The sequence below is a fragment of the Orussus abietinus genome, unplaced genomic scaffold (assembly GCF_000612105.2).
Source record: "Orussus abietinus isolate OABI.00-Male unplaced genomic scaffold, Oabi_2.0 scaffold182, whole genome shotgun sequence".
Lineage (NCBI taxonomy): Eukaryota > Metazoa > Arthropoda > Insecta > Hymenoptera > Orussidae > Orussus > Orussus abietinus.
Window position 1 is genome coordinate 32,757 of NW_019394357.1, and position 17,362 is coordinate 50,118.

General features: G+C 54.9%; 1 protein-coding gene across 1 annotated transcript in view; it reads right to left on the minus strand.

Moving 5' to 3' along the window:
- Positions 1-17,362, minus strand: part of LOC105699618 (neuronal acetylcholine receptor subunit alpha-7) — a 99,494-nt gene that overhangs the window by 14,256 nt on the left and 67,876 nt on the right. Inside the window, exon 8 of the mRNA XM_023431989.1 lies at positions 10,936-11,022. Coding sequence (XP_023287757.1) covers positions 10,936-11,022 — 87 coding nt within the window. The remainder of the gene's footprint in view (positions 1-10,935; positions 11,023-17,362) is intronic.

The following is a 17,362-nucleotide window of genomic DNA, read 5'->3' on the forward strand; positions in this document are numbered from 1 at the left end:
ACCGAAGTTTCCCTCTTGTAACGCGAGGGATGCAACGGGAGGGAATTTTCCTGCGCGGTCGTTTAACGGAGGAGAGAAATCCGGCCCCGAAATCCCCAGGAGGGCGCAGGAAGATAATTGCTCGAGAGCGAACTTCGCGGGGAGACGCGACATAATCGCGGGGGTGTGAAGTCACCCCTTCGCCCCGAAACTTTCTTTCCCGGTGCGCCGTCGAAGCTGCTTTTTGCGAACGACCCAGTGTGGGGCGAACACCTTGCGACTTTCCCGAGAACTCGGGGCGAACGCAATAAGGGGTTGGAAGGGTGAGATTTACCACCAGGGCGACGGATTTCGAGGGTGCGGGGACGCGGTCGTTCCCGATGGAAGTTCAGGGAACGTATTACCCCTTGGTGGAGGTCCTCGGGAGAATCCTTTTCTCAACCGGGGGAGAAACCGCGGGTTTATCGCAAGGACACCGGACGTCGCCCATAGCCTCCGCAAATGTCCACCGCGCGATCCATTGCGAGTCCGTAATTATCGCGGGAGAAAGAGAAAAGCGAGGAGGGGAGAGAAAGAAAAAAAGAATATTAAATCGCCACCAACCCCGGGAAAAATGGAGGCTTCGGAAACTTAGCCGCCCTCGCGGTACGCCTCGACATAAACGGGATTTGGTGCAGGCCCCGGTTAACGAGGTAAACTCTGTCTAAGTCTCGGTCCACGGCCTTAAACCGAGGAAACGCGAGGGTGCAGGTGCGACCCGGGAAGTTTGCGTGAAAACGGAAGTTTGGGATCAATTTCAAGATTTTTCCCCCTTCCGGCCCCCTCTCGAGAGCTGAGGGCTGCGGCTCGTTGGCTCCCAATTTTGGGGAAAATACTCGTGCATCGTATTTCGAATCAACACCGGGTGTGTACTCTCCCCCGAGGAAGGGTTGCGAATATGTCGAGCAAATATTGGTTCTTTAGAACGGGGAAGAAGTGCCCCGGAACTTTGCGCCCCCTCGACGTGGCTTCCGCACTGGTGGGAAGTCAGATTTAACGTTTCCTGTTTCTTTTTTTCCTCCTCCTCGCGGAATTTCTTCGGAATTCCTCCCCCTCGCATCGAAAGTGCCCCCCGGGACGGAGGCGCTCCGGTTTCATCGCTTCGATTCTCCCGGAGTGCCCTCTAATTTTTACGATCTACTTGCACGTACCTCCTTAGCGGGGCAAAGTAACGAGGCCGAAACACTTTCCTCGGGCCCGGTTACTTTCCTCGCGATCCAAACGCGGTTCCGTCGAGGCGTTCGCGGAGAACCGACCCATTGACGGCGGTTCGACGGAGCTGAATGAAAACCTCGCGGATTAATCTCGCGGGTCCCGCGCAGTCGGAGACACGCCGAGGTAAGGGAAAGGCATTCCAAGAGAGAAAGAGAAATCTGTATGCACGTTACTCGAGGTCGATATATAAGAGCACCGAGCGGCGCGGAAAGTGTCTCTCTGCACGGAGAAAAATGGATGCAGCTGAGCGTCAGACGAGAGAACTATCCGTTATCGTTTATTATCGGTAGGCGGTACCACTCCAGCGTGTCTTTCATGCATATCTCGCAAGAGAGGAGAATTTAGCACCGGTAGATGCAGCGATTGCCGCGGTTAAGTTTGTCCGTGCCGTAAAGCAGGGTTTTTCGAGACTCGAGTTTCGTGACAATTGTAACAACTTTCCCTGTTCTATTTTTTTCTTTATTTTATCATTTTTTATAAAGCTCTTTAGAGAAGTGAGATGGGCGAATCCCAGCGTGTACGGTGCTTCCCGGTGGGCATTTTCATCCGAAGTCGGAAAGGAATTTAGTGTCTGAGATATAGCTCGAAAGTGTCATGCACATGCTTATGCACTTCTCGGTTGATTTTACTTGCAAGTTTTACGGTACTTCGTAGCCGCCGGATCGCAGGCTGTGCTGGTACGTTGCGGATGGCATTATTATCGAACCATTTTATTACAGTCAGCTCGTAACATCTATTTTTCTTCGTGCGACTCGTCGCGGTCGTTGCTCCGTCTGAGACTCTAGGAGCGCGACTTACGATTAGATCCTGATAACGATTTTAGGCGCGCGTTAACCGCGGACACGAAAAATCGTAGATGTTGTAAGTCTGCCGAGATCTACGTGGTTTAATCACAGGCGAGTTTACGGAGGGCCTTTTTAACAGATCCCCTCGTGTTTAGACTGCGATGCACAAGGCACTTTAGATCATGCACTTTTCTTAGAGTCGTTTTAGGCACCCGATTTTTAGAGGAGGGACATCGGAGGGACGCTATTCGGGTGAAGGAGGAGGTTCTTTCCCTTGTTTTCTTTTCCCTTTCTTATTTTCTTTTTTTTCAATCCCGGTCCGCGAAACCGAGTACATTTTCTCGCCCCGAACGTCGGTGGAAATCGCAGGAAGCGCAACTCTAGAGAAAACTGAAAGAAATCTCTGCATTATTCTCAGGCGTTCATTCATTATTCATTATTCTCATGGCGGATTCCAAATTGGCTTTCAAAATGGCATGGGCAAAGGTCGCGCTCTCATTTCGCTTCCGTCGATCCCGTCTCGAAATTCGAGCTCGAATTCGCGTTCCTTCGAATTTGCCGGAGCTCGATCGAGTCCGAAGGAGAGATGTTTTCGGAGAGAGAACGCGAATTCGGACGAAGTAAATGAAAAACTACTGAAATGATACGACATATCTCTCGATCAACGTTCTCCCTCGGAAGATCCTTTCGATTCGATGGCTGATTCGGCCCGGAAAATTTCGGAAAAATATCTCGGGGTGTCCGGAGGACGTGGCGCCATGGGTTCTCTATGTGCGATCAGGTCGCGTATGGGGAGTTTTCCTCTTTCTTATTTTCTACTTTTGGAGCTCGAGATGGAGGAAGAAATATCCCGGCAAGTAGGGGTGCAAATCGAAAAGTGTCCTTCCGGTCAAAGATCCGCTTGGGCAGTTGCCCGCGGGGATCGTCGCGGAATTTTTTTCAACCAGTCCGGATTTTCCGGGCCAATTTCTCGCTAGGAAAGCCTCCGTGAAAACTCCCCATTGGTTCCAAGGGTAGGTTGCAGGGCAGGTACCTATAAGTGGCACCGCATCGGAGGTGCGCGTCAACACGTGGGCCACCAGCAGCGAAAACACCGTCTGTGACAACAGGATCGTCACACCTGCAACATCACACACACACACCTGGTCGTAATATCTGGCGATTGATCCGTGGCGAGCACCGGTTGCTTTTTCGAGTATTGCTAGAACAGTTGGACTTATCGTTAGGGCCGCGCCTCGTTCCCGGATTAATTCTTCCAGGCCATCCAGAGTGGAGTCTCGTCCCATTGCAGAGCGCGATCCTCGATTAAGCCTCTTGGTCCAGGCCAGAGACGGAGATCCCGTCATCTCGTTTACCGTTTTTGTTTTTCTTTTTTACGGTAAATTAACTAATGGGGCGACTCGTATCCGCACACAAGAGGGCGGGAAATTCCCGCGGGTCCCGAATTTGTCGAATCCTCGTCAATTCGCGAGCTGACGTCGGAGCGATGAGCAAAATCGGTCTTGGTCTTAATTCATTTTGTACTTGTCACTTTTTGCCGATTTTGCTCACCACCAACGAAGGCGGACCGGCGCGCGTCTGCGGTGGCGATCGCTTTTAAATCGGACTCACAGCAAGAGTGACCCAGATCCGCTGCGTTTCCCTTCCGGGCACAATGGACCGCTCCCCCTTTTTTTTTCCAGCCGGATCAAAGTGTCCGATTCCGCGCGGGAGAGGATCGTCGACGATTTCGATGAAATCACGAGGGTTAACGCCGTTTCCTGGTGAGCGACGTGAAGGAAGCCCTTTCGTTAAGTTACCGCGTAAGGTCTCCAGGGGTGTTCCATGGGTATTGGAACCTTCGGTGATAACGCGCGCCGGGACCGCCTCCGTGATAACGCGCCACGGTCCAAGGAGAGGACACCCCGGATTATTCATCGAGGGATCGTTATTGAAAATCGAATAGCCTCCGGTCGGCCGTTAATCGGCGATAAACCCGGCGAAATCAATGACAGCTCCCCCTCGAATCGGCAGGGGAGCTCTAAAAACGTTCAATTTTCGCGGGCCCAAATTCCGTCGCGCTTATCCTCCGTGCAATCTGCGATGCATTGTGGAAATTAATTAATTTGTCGAGTCTCGATAAAAACGCGAACCCATCTAGTGGTCCCGATGCAACCCAGAGTCGCGACCGGGAATTCGATCGTCGCCGTTCCGATACTCGAACATTACTCGGGGAGTAAATTTCGGAGAGCCAATTTTTTCCCCCTTTTCTCTCTCTATTTTTTTTTTTGTACAAGTTTTTACGCGACGACGATGCGAAATCCATCGCGGAATCGTGCGGGCGATCGGCCGTTGGGGTGTATATGCATATACTCGGGAAATTTTTACCATCGCTCCCCTTTTCCCGGCGGAGGTTGAATTCGGGCAGTGATTTGAAAGCCACCCTAAAAGGACGCGCGCAAACACAATTCGCGCCGTGAATCTTGTCGCGCCATCGACGAGGTCGACAAAACTGCCGGCGAGTTTCAAATTTAACACTCGCTGGATCCATCGACACCGTCCCGTCGCGAGTTCTTTTGTGCATCGCGCCTAAATCATAGATACGGATCCCGCCTTCGCCCTTTCACTGGACGAATGCACGGGAATCCGTCGACTAGTTGACAATCGATCTGGAATTTGTCGGACATCCGGCCCCGAAGTGTCCCTAGGAAACAATTTCATTGCGCGCGAAATTGCCTCGACGCTCGACACGGCAAGATCGAGCTCTCCAATTTTTTATCCGTCCACCTGGTTCCTCTTCCCCGAAGACCACCCTGGCCTTCGGAGTTGAAAAATTCCCAGGCTCAGGAGTTGAAAAATTCGCAGAGCGCCCCGCGAGATTTTCGCTCGAGTCGGGAGGGATGGCTTTCTCTTGGCATTCCAGTACCACATACACTTGTCGTTAGATGTACATACGAGATCACAAGAGGAGGTACAGTGTCACAATGTCCGAAAGAAAGTACGCAAGGCACCGACAGGTAAACCAAGTCGTCAGCAGTCAGCAAAGCTCGCGATCGCAAGCCGGAAGAAACGCGGAGTCAGCTGATCCGGGCAGCTGCAGTTGCCGAAAAGTCGCCCGAGGTCGGGCTCGGTTACAGTGGTACTCTGCCCAGAGGGTTCTCGAGAAGGAACTTCCGAAGGATCTTTTCCTCCTCAGGGATCGGAAGGTCCTCTTCTCTCGACTTCCACTCGGTATCATTGGGAGGGTGGGACCGGAAGGGCGGAGTTGGCTCTCTTTCCGCCGAACGAAGGGCGATCTCGAGAAAGGTCCGCACTTTGTCGCGTCCTTCCCGTCTCTCCCTTGAAGAGATCCGCTGCATAGGCGAGCCGACCTCGACCGGGTATCCCGGATTTCTTCTTTCTCGATAATTAAATACGCAACTGCAACCGCGACGAAGAAGAGGAAGGCGAAAGACGAAAAAGCGTGATATTTCGGGGTATCCCTCGACTCGGAGACTTTGCAGAGGCGCGAGTCGGTGCGGACCGACGCGGAAGAGACGCGCTGAGAAATTATCGACGCCCGGCATGATCGATCCGCATTGAAATAAAGTTACCTCTAGCGGCGCGCTGTCGACACGTGGGAGGTACGTACAGGTAATGACGTTAATGGTCGCAAATTTTAGGAGGTCTCGCCGATACCTCGCCTCCTCTTCGACACGTGGAGGGTTTCCCGTCTCCCATGGCCGTGCTTCGAAAATTCCGGAAAATCTCCGAAAATCTCCGGAAGTTCTCGAGAGACGAGCAAAGGGGGTGGGACCTCGCGGCGTGGAAAATCGGCGAGCATTAATTCGCGGCCGTGTTCGCGGTTTCGCCTCGACGCGTCGATCCGACGAATCGAGACGGAGGCGAGGCGGATGAGCGGAAACGAGCGTGTAGGTCGAATCGCGAAAACGAAGGGGAAGTCGCGGAGAAAATGGCCGGGCGGATCGCGAGGAGGAAGCGGTCGTTCGCGGAGCAATTCCCCCGCCCTCGGCGGCCTCGAAGACGAGCGTAATTTTATCGGATGTCGTACTTGTTGGATATTCGGTCGCTCGTTGAATATTTAGGTCGACCTGTCGCACCGTCGGGCAAAAAGGAAAGGAAAACCGAAGGAGGAAAAAACGAAAGGGGAGAAGTTGGAATTGCGCGCGTCCACGTTGACTTTCCCGGCCGGCTCGCGCAATTATCGACCCCTCGAAGTGGGCTAAGCGCCTATCGCTCGCCCCGTCGATGTCGATTTCGCCAGGAGGAAGACCGAAATGCACCTCCGACCCATCGGCGTCCCATCTTCTTCGCTAATTTTCAACTTTATGAGCCGCCGACCCAGCGCTGGAATTCCCATATAAATGACGGAGACTCGCGAAAATCCACGAAAATTCGTGAAAACCCGCGACCTGCGGCCGCTCTTTGCGAGCCATCCGCACCTTCGTCCGCGCGATTCTCGCGACTTCACCGTTTCATCGTCCCACGGTCGAGTTTCGAGAGCGTAAAAATATTTGCGGACAATGGGCCGCTTGAAATCGCGCTTCCGCGGATCGCCCTCCCCCCCCATTGTCGGCCCGTTTTTTTCTCCATTTTTCGTAAGGGTGCATTTCCCGCGGTCTCGCCGCGGAGTTTGCGGGCTTTTTGTCGCCGCGTCGCCGGGACTCGCCGGTCCTTTGTCGCACGGATGCGCTACAGGAAAGAGTCGAGGCGATCCTGCGGGAAACGGCGTGCAACAATGAAGCGCTTAACGTCCTCCGGCCGGATATGTCGGTTTGATTTACGCTAAAAAATCGCGACCTCTAAAAGGACCCGGCGTTCGCCGTCGGTTCCGTTTCCGCGCACCGCCAGGCCGCCGAAAGTCTGCGGATCGTTTTGTCCAAATCGAACCCGCGGAAACCGGACACTTCCGGCGGTCCCATTGTGTCCCACAATTACGCAACGAAGCGTTCGACCCGTTAACCGCCGACGTTTCCGACGACCGACGTGGAGGAAAAAATCTACCCCCCGCGATCTGTCGATTCGTGCAGAAAAATATTAAAAGCCGTGAGAGTAACGGGCAACCGCGACTCGCCGGAAAATCTGCCCGAGACGGAAAATTTGCATCGTCGGAATGCGTCCCGCGGAAATATCGCATCCGCGTTAATACCCAATCGCGTCTCGTGACAAGCTTTGCCGGGGGAAGAATAACGCGACGCGGGATAATCAGGGAAACCGTCGCATCCGCCTTTTTCATGCAAATCCGCGCTATGACTCTTCGACGTCGCGTTGACGAGCGCCACCGCTTTGCGGTCCGTCACGGACGGGCGACAGATCGACGCGGCCGCAATCTCCGTGATTTCGTTGGAAATCCCCCACCGCGGTTTTTTCCCCTCCCGGTGAAAAGGAGGTAAAAAGGAAACGGAGAGAAAAAAAGGATTCTTGGATAATCGTCATGGGCCGATTTGGCGATATCCTGAACATTTGTCAGGACGGGGGACAAATCGTCGACCGAGATCGGGCCCTGGTTAACTTGTCGCAAAGTGCCTTTGCATACGAGATGCAGCTCTCAGCTCGGCTCGACTTGAGTGCAGTTTCTCGCGGATATATGCAGGCGCGTCGGAACGTAAAGGAAAATAAACAGCGCGTAGGACCTCGTGTCGCGTTTATGCGAGATGAGCAAACAAGGTGGCGTTAAGCTTCGCGGAAAGACGTCGGTTCTGCCGGACGCGGCGGAAGAGACAGAGAGGAAGAGAGACCCACTAAGCGATAGCTAAGCGACAGCCGAGGCGTCTATCGATGCATCAGAGGCAGACAGAAAACGGTGCAGCATATATTGAGAATATCATAGTACGCAAGACCACTTGAAAGCGTGCGAGGAATTGCCTGACGAGGGGATCCCCAAAGGACCGACCGGGCATCTTTTCGGCCCCGGTCTCGTCGCGATTGCTCCCGAAAGCGAAACGGGTCCTCTACGTGATCGGGATACCGTCGATATCCCGCCGAGACCTGGACCCCGCCGTTTGTTCCGAGATTCTCGGGCGCTTGTCGCCCCTTTGTCACCCTGAGCCAATGCCGAGCCGACTTTCCCACACGTAGACCGCGGAAGGAGGGCCCAACAGGTGCCCGAGTCGCGTTCGGGTGCATCCATAAATCGAGGGAAGCGCAACGAGGGTCTCCATCCCGGAATCTCCCCCGTAACTCCAAGGTGCCCCTCTAACAATTAATCGGCTTCTGGTTACGAGAGAGAAATCAATTTCAAGTTGCGACAGCCTGCTCCGAGGAGTTTCCCACTGCCCGGTGGCGACGGGTTCTCGAAGGGAGAGAAATTAAAAAATGGGAAATATGGGGACGGTCGATGGTCCGGTCGAGGGAACTTAAGAAGAAAGGGGATCGGGAGTTCGTCGAGGAAGGAAACGGGACGAGATAGGAAAGGAACCACTGGCTAAGGGGCCTAAATGTACTTGGCGCGGGACTCAGGCGACCTCCTGGTTACGTTCCAAATTCAAGGGTCGTTAAGGGGAGCGCGGTCCGTCCCCTGCAGGGCCCTCGTGGGCTGTTCCTTAATCTCCTTTCGGAGGAACTCGTCGTCAGGCAATTACCCTTCGGCAGAGAGAAAGTAGAGGAAAGAGAGAGAAATAAATTGTCCGCCGACAATTAGCGCGCGGCTACGCGGAGGCTCCTTCAAGCCTCCGTTTTAGCGCTTATTAGACCCGAGGAAGTAAACGTGTCTCTTCGCTCGTGCGCGGTGTCGGCCGGAGCGGTAACGAGCGCAAAAACCCACGAATTTTCTTCATTTCCCTTTTTCCGCGCGAGTTTCACCGCATACTTGGCAGCGATCAGTCGTTTCCTTTATCTCGAATCTCGAATCGATGGGACCGCAAAACGGATATTTGGAGTACTCGTCGCAAGGAGGGTCGGCCAATGGCGGACTCCCGGAGAGCGTTCGTCTTCCTCCAAGTATCCGTTTTGGAGACAGGTTCAAGTTGCGCCGGTTATCTCGACGCCTTTCAGGTAAGGCCGTCGCGACACTGTTCAGGCGACTTCGCTCGGAACTTCCGGCCGGCACCAGCAATTACGGGGCCACTCGCTCTCGTCGCATACACTCGCGTGCACTCGCTCACTCCGAATCGCGGCTCGACGGCACTTGGTTTCGACGCGCGAGTTCCGGCCTCTCCGTCTTCGCGATCCTCGAGGAGCCCTCCGTCGACGCGTTCCCGACGCCCGTCTCATAGAAAGGCGAGCGATCGGGGACGCCATTTCGGCGCCGTCGAGGAGGAAGGACTCCCTCGAGCGGTGAGACCGTCGCCGGATCCTCGCGAAAAGCTCGTCCTTTTCTCTTCTCTCGCTTGTCGCCGTCCTCGCTCGCGGAAATGCGCCCAGAAGACGCATCGGCGTCGGGGGTGAGCTCCCTTCTCGAACCCTCCTCCAAGAGCGAGGGAAAAAAATCGAGGAGCCCCAGAGTGTCTCCCCCACTTTTTTATTCCCCCCCCGAGAAGGAATAAAGTATTTAAGGACGGGAGGAATATATAAAGAAAAGTATTTACCCAAGAAAAATTTACTCTGGGGGTGAATCAAGGAAAGAGAGTCGGGAGGGTGGGAGAGGTGGATGAGCGATGCCGATCGCGATCCCTTCGTGTCTTTTTCAAGGATTCGGTAGGAGCGAGTCGTCGCATCCCCTTCGATCCTGAAACTCACCCCCGAGGTGCCTCGGCGCGACTTCTGGACTCGCCCTTAGGCACGACGCGCCCTCGCCGATGCGAAAGCAAGGAACCGATCTGTTTTCCCCGTAATTCGGGTACCCCATCCCTCGTTTATTTTTTTCCGCGATTTTCACGCCACCCTCGGCTCGCCGGTTTAATTGACTTGCGACGAATTTCCGCGCGTTTCCTGTTTCGCTGCACCTCGCGCGGAAAACACCGCCTCATTAGGGGCGATCGATGCCTCGGATGCGGAAAATGTAGCCAGCATATTCCGCGGACTGCACCCGTACTTGACGTGGCGATCGCGTTTCGACGGCTCCGAGATTTTCCCGGGAAATTCTATCTCCCCTCGGTGGCACTTTTCACGTCGCTCCTCGGCTCGTTTTCCTTTTTGTATTTTAATTCGCGTCCGTCGTCCACGGCCTTTCTCGTTATTCCGCCCCCTTCCCTGTATCCGGCTCTCGGCTCGATCTCCCAGGGTGCGTGTTTCGATTTCCGCGGATCGATTCCATTAATTCTTTCCTGTCGATCGGCGCTCCTCTTGCGTCCTCAATTAGCGCGCCCGTCATGGCAGATGAAGCGCGCTCGTTATTCGTTAGATCCGCTTATACTGTGCGGCGCAACGTATACACGTCGACGGGTCGTACCGACGAGGCGGCTTCGTGCATCCCGGAACGGCAAAGCAAGATTGACGGATTTTAATTTGCGTCCAGGCCGCGTCGAGCGCCCTTCCGGAAAGAGTCTCGCGTTTCGCGTCTTCGAACGACCCGCGTCGGAGCCCTCGCTAAAAACCCTATTAAAACGGACGAAAACCCATTTCTCCGCCCATAAAGGAACGTCCCGACGCGAGGCACCCGTGAATACTCGCCGCGTCGAGAGGAGACGTCGGGATGCGATTCCGTTCCGTTTATTTCCCCGTAAGTGCGACTTTCTCGAGGTACGACGCAAGTCCGGACGACTTGTCCTTCCGTCGCAAGTCAAAGTAAAATCGCCAGGCCGTCGCGATTCAGTCATTAACCTCGCAATCGACGATTCGAAGCTGGCCATTTTAGTGGGATATGCCGATATCTCGGTGGTTCCTCGATTCCGCATCTCCGGGTCGCGAGGGCGCCCGCCGTCGGGGTCCTGCGGCGCCTTTCCGGGGGCGTCGCGGCGCCTCCTCGTCGCCCATCGGGGCGTTCTTCTCGTCCCCTCGTCTTCGCGGTCCCGCGCAAAGTCGGGATATAGGTCGGGAAAGTCGAGAAAATCGGTTGTACCTAACAGGGGTATTGCGTCGGAGACCTGGGGCAGGGTCTCGGCGACGAGATTCAGGAACACCGTCAGCGATAGCAAGATGGTCACTCCTGAAACAGTCGTAGCCCACCGTGCTCAATCCTCTCTCACTCAGGTGGCCGTGTCGAGACGTTGATCGCTAGAAAGGCGACTCGCCGAGCGAGTGCAACCTGCTGCCCCGGATTCAAATTCGGGCGCATCCGAACCTGCCTCCTCTCCTGGAGGAGGCCCCCCTTTACGAATCCCCCGAGGGCTCCGGACTCGGGAATCGTCCCGTGGGAAAGCTCGAGTGCACTCGCGAGGTACATGCGGGAAAAGCTCGAGAGGGAATCGGATGCCATCGAGCAGCTGGGCCCGAAATGGTCCTCGTGGGCACCTCACGTCATCGTCATCGGTACCCGGTGTCCCGATCCAGACGTGTCGCGATCAGCTGATGGACCCCCAACGCTCGGGCGTGCCCTATCGGCGATCGATCGCGTTACCAGTGATCGAATAATCGAATGCACGTGCAAGCGACGGGTCGATAGGAAGTCGCATGGCTCTTGACGACCGACTTCTCGCTCCGGGCGATAGATGCGATCCTTCGGCCAGGAGCGGAGTCGGTGTTGGGGTGGGTCAGGGTCGCGGGAGGACGTCGAGGTCTGCCGAAGATCATCTCCTGGTGATGGGGAAGAGCTCGCGGGGAGTCGCCGCCGATTCGTCCCGGGGCGAGGGGGGTACTCGCAGGATCACCAGCAGTACCCCCCACGTCCGACTTCGTAGACGAGCTTTCTCGGCGAGAGAGACCCTTAAGGCTCGAAGTTCCGGGATCGAAGTGTCCTCTTGGGCGGACTCGCCGGCGCGATTCCGTCAATATTCCGCCGGGCGGAATGAAAAACTCTAATCCCGGCTCCGCCGCTCGGGGGGGTGCTGGACAAAACGTGAGTCGGAATCCAACATGCGACTCCCTCCCCGGACACGAGCCCTCCTTATATATCGGGAAACGGCCGATTCGACTTCTTTTTCTCCTCTCTATTAATTCACTTAGGTCCTCCGAGGGCCGCCATCGGGTTCGAGATGATCCCGGCTGCTCCGTGACCGGAGCTCCGGCAAAAAGCGAACCCACGTTCCGGCGAGCTCTCCACCGGAGTCCTCCCGCGACAAAAAGGACCAGGGATGGGCAGTTACGCGTGAAAAATTATTTTCTACACATATATCGCGACATGCCTTGTGCTCCGGAGTTGACGTTCTTCCGCGGTTCTTGTCGCCTGGACACCGGGTGCCCAGTTTTGGGACTTTCAAGACGAACTGACGGGATCAAACCCCGGTGAATTTACGGCGGGCTTGGGGAACTACTGGGTCACCTACGTGGTGTCGAAATCTACGGGAGACTCAGTGGTCGCGAGATTTTTTAAATGCGCCGCAAAAGCATTTCCGGCTGTCCGTTTTCACGGGATGGCAGTATACAACGCGGGGAGGTAAAAATTACTAGTGGCCTTGGTGTTAGTCGGAACGCTTCATTGTCGACCGGGAGAGATGCGTAGAAAATAGATTTTTACGGGTAGAATATACAGGAAGATATACATGTAATGTTCTACGTACCCATCCCTGCAAGACATGGAGAGAAGGGAGCCGAGTGTTCGCACATGACGCGTGCTCGTCGCGTCCGACTTACCTTGTCTGCGTCGCGAAATGAGATGAGGAATTGCGAGCTTTCGTCTCGCTGGCTAAAATCTCAGCCCAAGTGCGTCTCCTTTCGCCGCCATCGGAGGCAAGACGTACACATTAAAGGGGAAAAAAAAAGAAAAACCCGGATACACCGAGAAAAAAGTTGGTTGACTCAAAGAACTATGTATTGCGGCAAGAAAATCCTGCGATCGGAGACGTCCAGTGAAAAATCAGATCGAGTAAACATTCGTTTAAATCAAGAACATCAAGTTTTTTTTTCCCAACGAAATAACTGTTTCTTGCAATTATTTACGACTCGAGCAACAATATGTCAACGGTACATGTTTGTTTCGGTCAACTAATATTTCTTCTCGGGGTAATAATAAATAAATAAAATAATCGATCGCCGACGATTCCCTAACAGACAATTCTTCGTCGGTGAGTAAGGATCGTCAAGGAGCAGGATTTCGCTTTTTGTTTCCATTTCCCACTCGGTCACTTCCCAGGCGGATGGATTTCTCGAAACGGTTAACCGATAGCAAGAGTAATCGCGAATGTGGCCAAGGTATCGGTTTAAAACTGTATTCTAGAGTTTTGAGGCTAATCATTTTTAAAAAGCATCCTAGGTAAGGTCCACTCGCGGAAAGAATAGCGACTAAATCCGACCACGAGGAAGTGAGTCGCGAAAATTAACCCCGCTACGTTGCCGCGGAAAGTCTCAAGACTTAAGCTCGGTTGCATCGTCCCCACTTAGGACCTAAGCCGAGCTTAAGCCCGGACTTGACCGATCGCGGGTCGAGCTCGATGACTGCTACCGGTTAATCCGAGATTTAAGCTCGGCCCAAGTTTTAAGTAGAGCCAGGGCGACCGGCCCAACAGGCGTAAGGCGATTAGCGAATCGCGAGTCCCGTTCGCCATTTGTCATCCCCTTGGACCGCTGGAAATATGTCCCTTGGTCGGAGACTCGCGAGAAATTCGAGGTCCCCCTAAAGCGATTCCCCTGTTAAATTTGAAACGCAGTGGGAAATGTTAGGACGGCAAAGAGGAGTCGCGATTCTCTTCCAGGGAGGTCCGATCGATCGATCGGCGATCATCGATCCCCTCTTTCTGCTCGCTCGCTCGATCGCGAGAGGGATCTACGTTTCGGACCCCGAGAGTGGTTCTCTCGGGCCGGTTGCTGTAAAGAACTTGGAGATTATTCGTAGAACTAGAGAGATGCGGTCATAGAGTACACGTGAGATATGAAAAAGGGGTGAACGTATGCTAGGGGCTAAAAAGTGCACAAGGATGCTGGGGGACGACGCCTTCGGGCGTCGCGGGGCGCGTCCACCCCTGCGCGGCCACTCCACGAAGGCCCTCTGCGAGGGATTTCTCCCAAAAGTGTCGTCGCAAAAAAGGAAAAAAAAAAAGAAGGAACTGCGCGAAAATTGCGACGAGAGACCACTCATGGGGTGTCATCGCGCGAGGTCGTTCTCCTGGACACTTAGGGGTGGACGTTCGTCGGTTCCGGGGTGTCCTTCGTGCCCAAGCTCCTGCATTCTCGCAGGCTGGAAAGACAGAGGGGCTGTGAGGGTGCCGGAAAGAGGGTGTGACTTGAAAGCCGTCAGCTACGATACCGCCATGTCGGGGTTACCGCTACCAACCAAAAAGAAAAGCAAGACCCGCTCGGCCGAGCGGGCTACGAAAATCAAGTTTCATGAGTTTTAGCTTCGTCGATTTATTGCGTGTCCGTTTAAGAGGCGCTCGCAACCGTCCCGTGCGTTGCCACGCCTCGTTCTCCGTTAGTTGCGTGCAAGTTAAGTGGCCCTAAAACTACCTACGCCCCGGGGGATGATTTGCACGCATCGGACCACCCTGACAACCTGTCGCACCCTTTCAAGGGGGCAAAGGGGAAAGCGTCGTCGATAGTGCGTGCAAACATTATCCCAGCGGCGCGGTCCTAATTCTAAGTCGTGTTCCAGGTCGAGATGGATCCCATAGAGCCTAGAAAAAAAGGGCTCGGCTGATCCCATAAAAACTCGGAGAGGACCCGAAGAGCCTCGAGGACAATAAAGAGGGATCTTTTGTCTCGACTACTTGCCACGTAGCTCGTGACGCGACACTTCCTTCGCAAGACCGTAGGACGTGGAAGTACATCAAAGTGCAAGTTGTAGAACCTGCTACGTAATCCACTTACAAAGCCCGCGTGATGGCTTTACATAATTCGGGGAAAATGGCGCCCCTACGAGAGTACACGCCGAGAGGCATATTCCGTCTCGACTTCGCTTCTTCCGCGGTTGAACGAGGTGTAAATTCATCTCGACGAGATGCCGGAGCCAACTTTTTACCGCTCCGAAGCGACCCCTCGACGTTGCGAGCTCCAAGAACCGAGTCCACGACGTAATCTATGACATCGGGACCACGGACCTCCCGGGCGATTTCCGATCGGCATCGAATAAACCCGGAGACTCACGAGACACGTTCGAGCCATCGACGTAACCGAGAAGGAGCATTCCGTTCTTCTGGATGGAATCTTGGATACGCCATTGGCACGGACGCCCGATTCCACGTCCAAGTCGTCTCGTTCTCGAAATCGAGCGACGTGCGCTCTTCCGCTCGCACGTTCCACGAAATACGCGATCCTTCGACGAAATAGGCAAATAGTGGTCGCGAAACTCGAAAGTCGGAGAACCATCCTCGAGAAACAAGACCGATGTCTATTTGACAGGTACCTTCCACGTTCTTCCGCAGCGATTCCGCGGGTTTACGCCGTACTCTTCTACCCTGAAGACCGATGCGGTGTTTAATGGTGAATATATATTTCCCCGAGGATAGTAGCTTCTAATATTGTGGAGGATGGAACGGTGTGGGGATGGGGGGAGAAATTGTAAAAATTCCGGCGGAGGAGTCGCGCTGCCCGATCTCGTCGGTGGCGCGACGCCGCCATTTTGGTCCCGCGCGAAGAGACGCCGAGGGGAGGAAAGGCGGAGGAAACTCGGTCGCAAAAAGGGAGACCGCGTTAACGGCGAATCGCTCGGATTTTTCTTCCCGTGGAATCTTCCGCGATCGGCCAATCAGTTTTCCAGGGAGCCCGGCCGGCGCGGCGGTGATCGAATTTTCCGCGCGAGCGGAGTCTCCTGGGCGGAGCGCGAGAAGACGCTCGTGCAGGAATCCGATAAAACCCGCGACGAAACGGCCCGCCGTACGGAACGACGCGTTTTCCCAGGACATAAGCGCGTGTACGGCTATGTACGCTTTCATGCGCTCGTAATACTCGCACGCGAGGGAAAGTCCACGAGGAACTTCGCCGGGTCGTTTCGCCGGAATTTCTCGGCGTCGAATTTCGGGATCAGGTGTTGGCGTCGCGTATAGTTTGTCCATTGGATGCGGGGATTAGCTTCAGGATTTTGGGGGCAAAACTCGAGGAAAACGGGCCCGGAGCGCCATTCGGTGTCGGGACTCGAGTCGACCGAGCCTTCCGATCCCTTTACGTGCTCCGCTTTAATCGCGCGTGGTCACACCTCGACGAGCAATGCCTCACGGTTGGCTCGCTTCAGGGCGAAGACGCCGCCGACGACCGTCCCTTTTCCGTCCATCGGATCGATTCGATTAACGCGACCCATGAGCCGCGAATCCACGTCTATTATTCATCAAATGGGAAAGCCATTTCGAGCCGAGCTCGCGTTCCAACGAATTTCGGCTGCGTCGAGAAAATCCACCCTCTCCCCCGATAAGGGCCGCGAGATCGTCGAGTTTCCCGATCGCCCCTTCGAGGCGTAAAATCGATTCGCGGAAAAGCGAGACGCAAAACCGGAGGGAATTTAATTTAAGGGAGCGAATCGGAGGGACGCTCCAGAATGTCGCGGAAATCGGAGACTCGAAACCAAAGGGGTCGACTCGAAGCCTCAAAGCCATCCCGAAAAGAGCAGTCGTGAGTTTTTTAAACCGTCGCCATCCGGGCTCCTGAAAATGTTCGGAAACACTTCGGCTCGTCCCATCTGCATCTCAAAGGGCGCACCGGAATCCAAAATACGACTGGCGGTTAAACCGACGGACGCGTTTTATCCCCTCCGGCGGTAATATCACGGTTCGCGGAGGAGCCCCTCCGGTTTCGAGACTGGGAATTAAAATTAGATTTGAAAATTCCCCCGTTTGAGGGAGCGCTCCTGCGTCTCTCCCGGAGACGCGGGACGTCCGGACGGAAGAAGAGGCGCAAAACGGTGGAGTTCTCGTCTCCGACGTTCCTCGTCTCTTCCAATCCCTCCTGCGCCATTTCGTTGGCAAGGGGGAGCGGGGAAAGACGATATGCGGACGATCGGGAGAGACAACCTCTCCGAGATATCGGCGTCAAGATGTCGACGTCTTCGTCTCGAGGTAAAAATTCGATCCCTCGCGATAACGAGGACTCCACACCGGAAGTCGGAGCCGTAAGTTCCTTCGAAAAGGGGTGACCGACAGGAACCACCCACGTGATATTATTTTCCATATCTGGAGGAGCTATTGAGCCGCTCCGGGTGTCATCGTCGAGATGCGCCGCGCCGATAGCGCGCAGATAGCGGAGAGAGCGTTTCGCGCACGAGGGGCCGATCGAAAGCCGGAAGAAACGCGGTTCCCTTCCGCTCGGCGGGGCCCGTTCCGCAGGTAATCGGCCGCGAGGGAGCCGGGGAAGACGCGGCGACGTAACTCGAGCCTCTTGTCGGCGCTCTTACGTCGATCGGGGTGGGTCAGGGTCCTGGAGATGGACGGGAAAAAAAGTGGACCGGCGGAAAGGGGGACCGGAAGTCG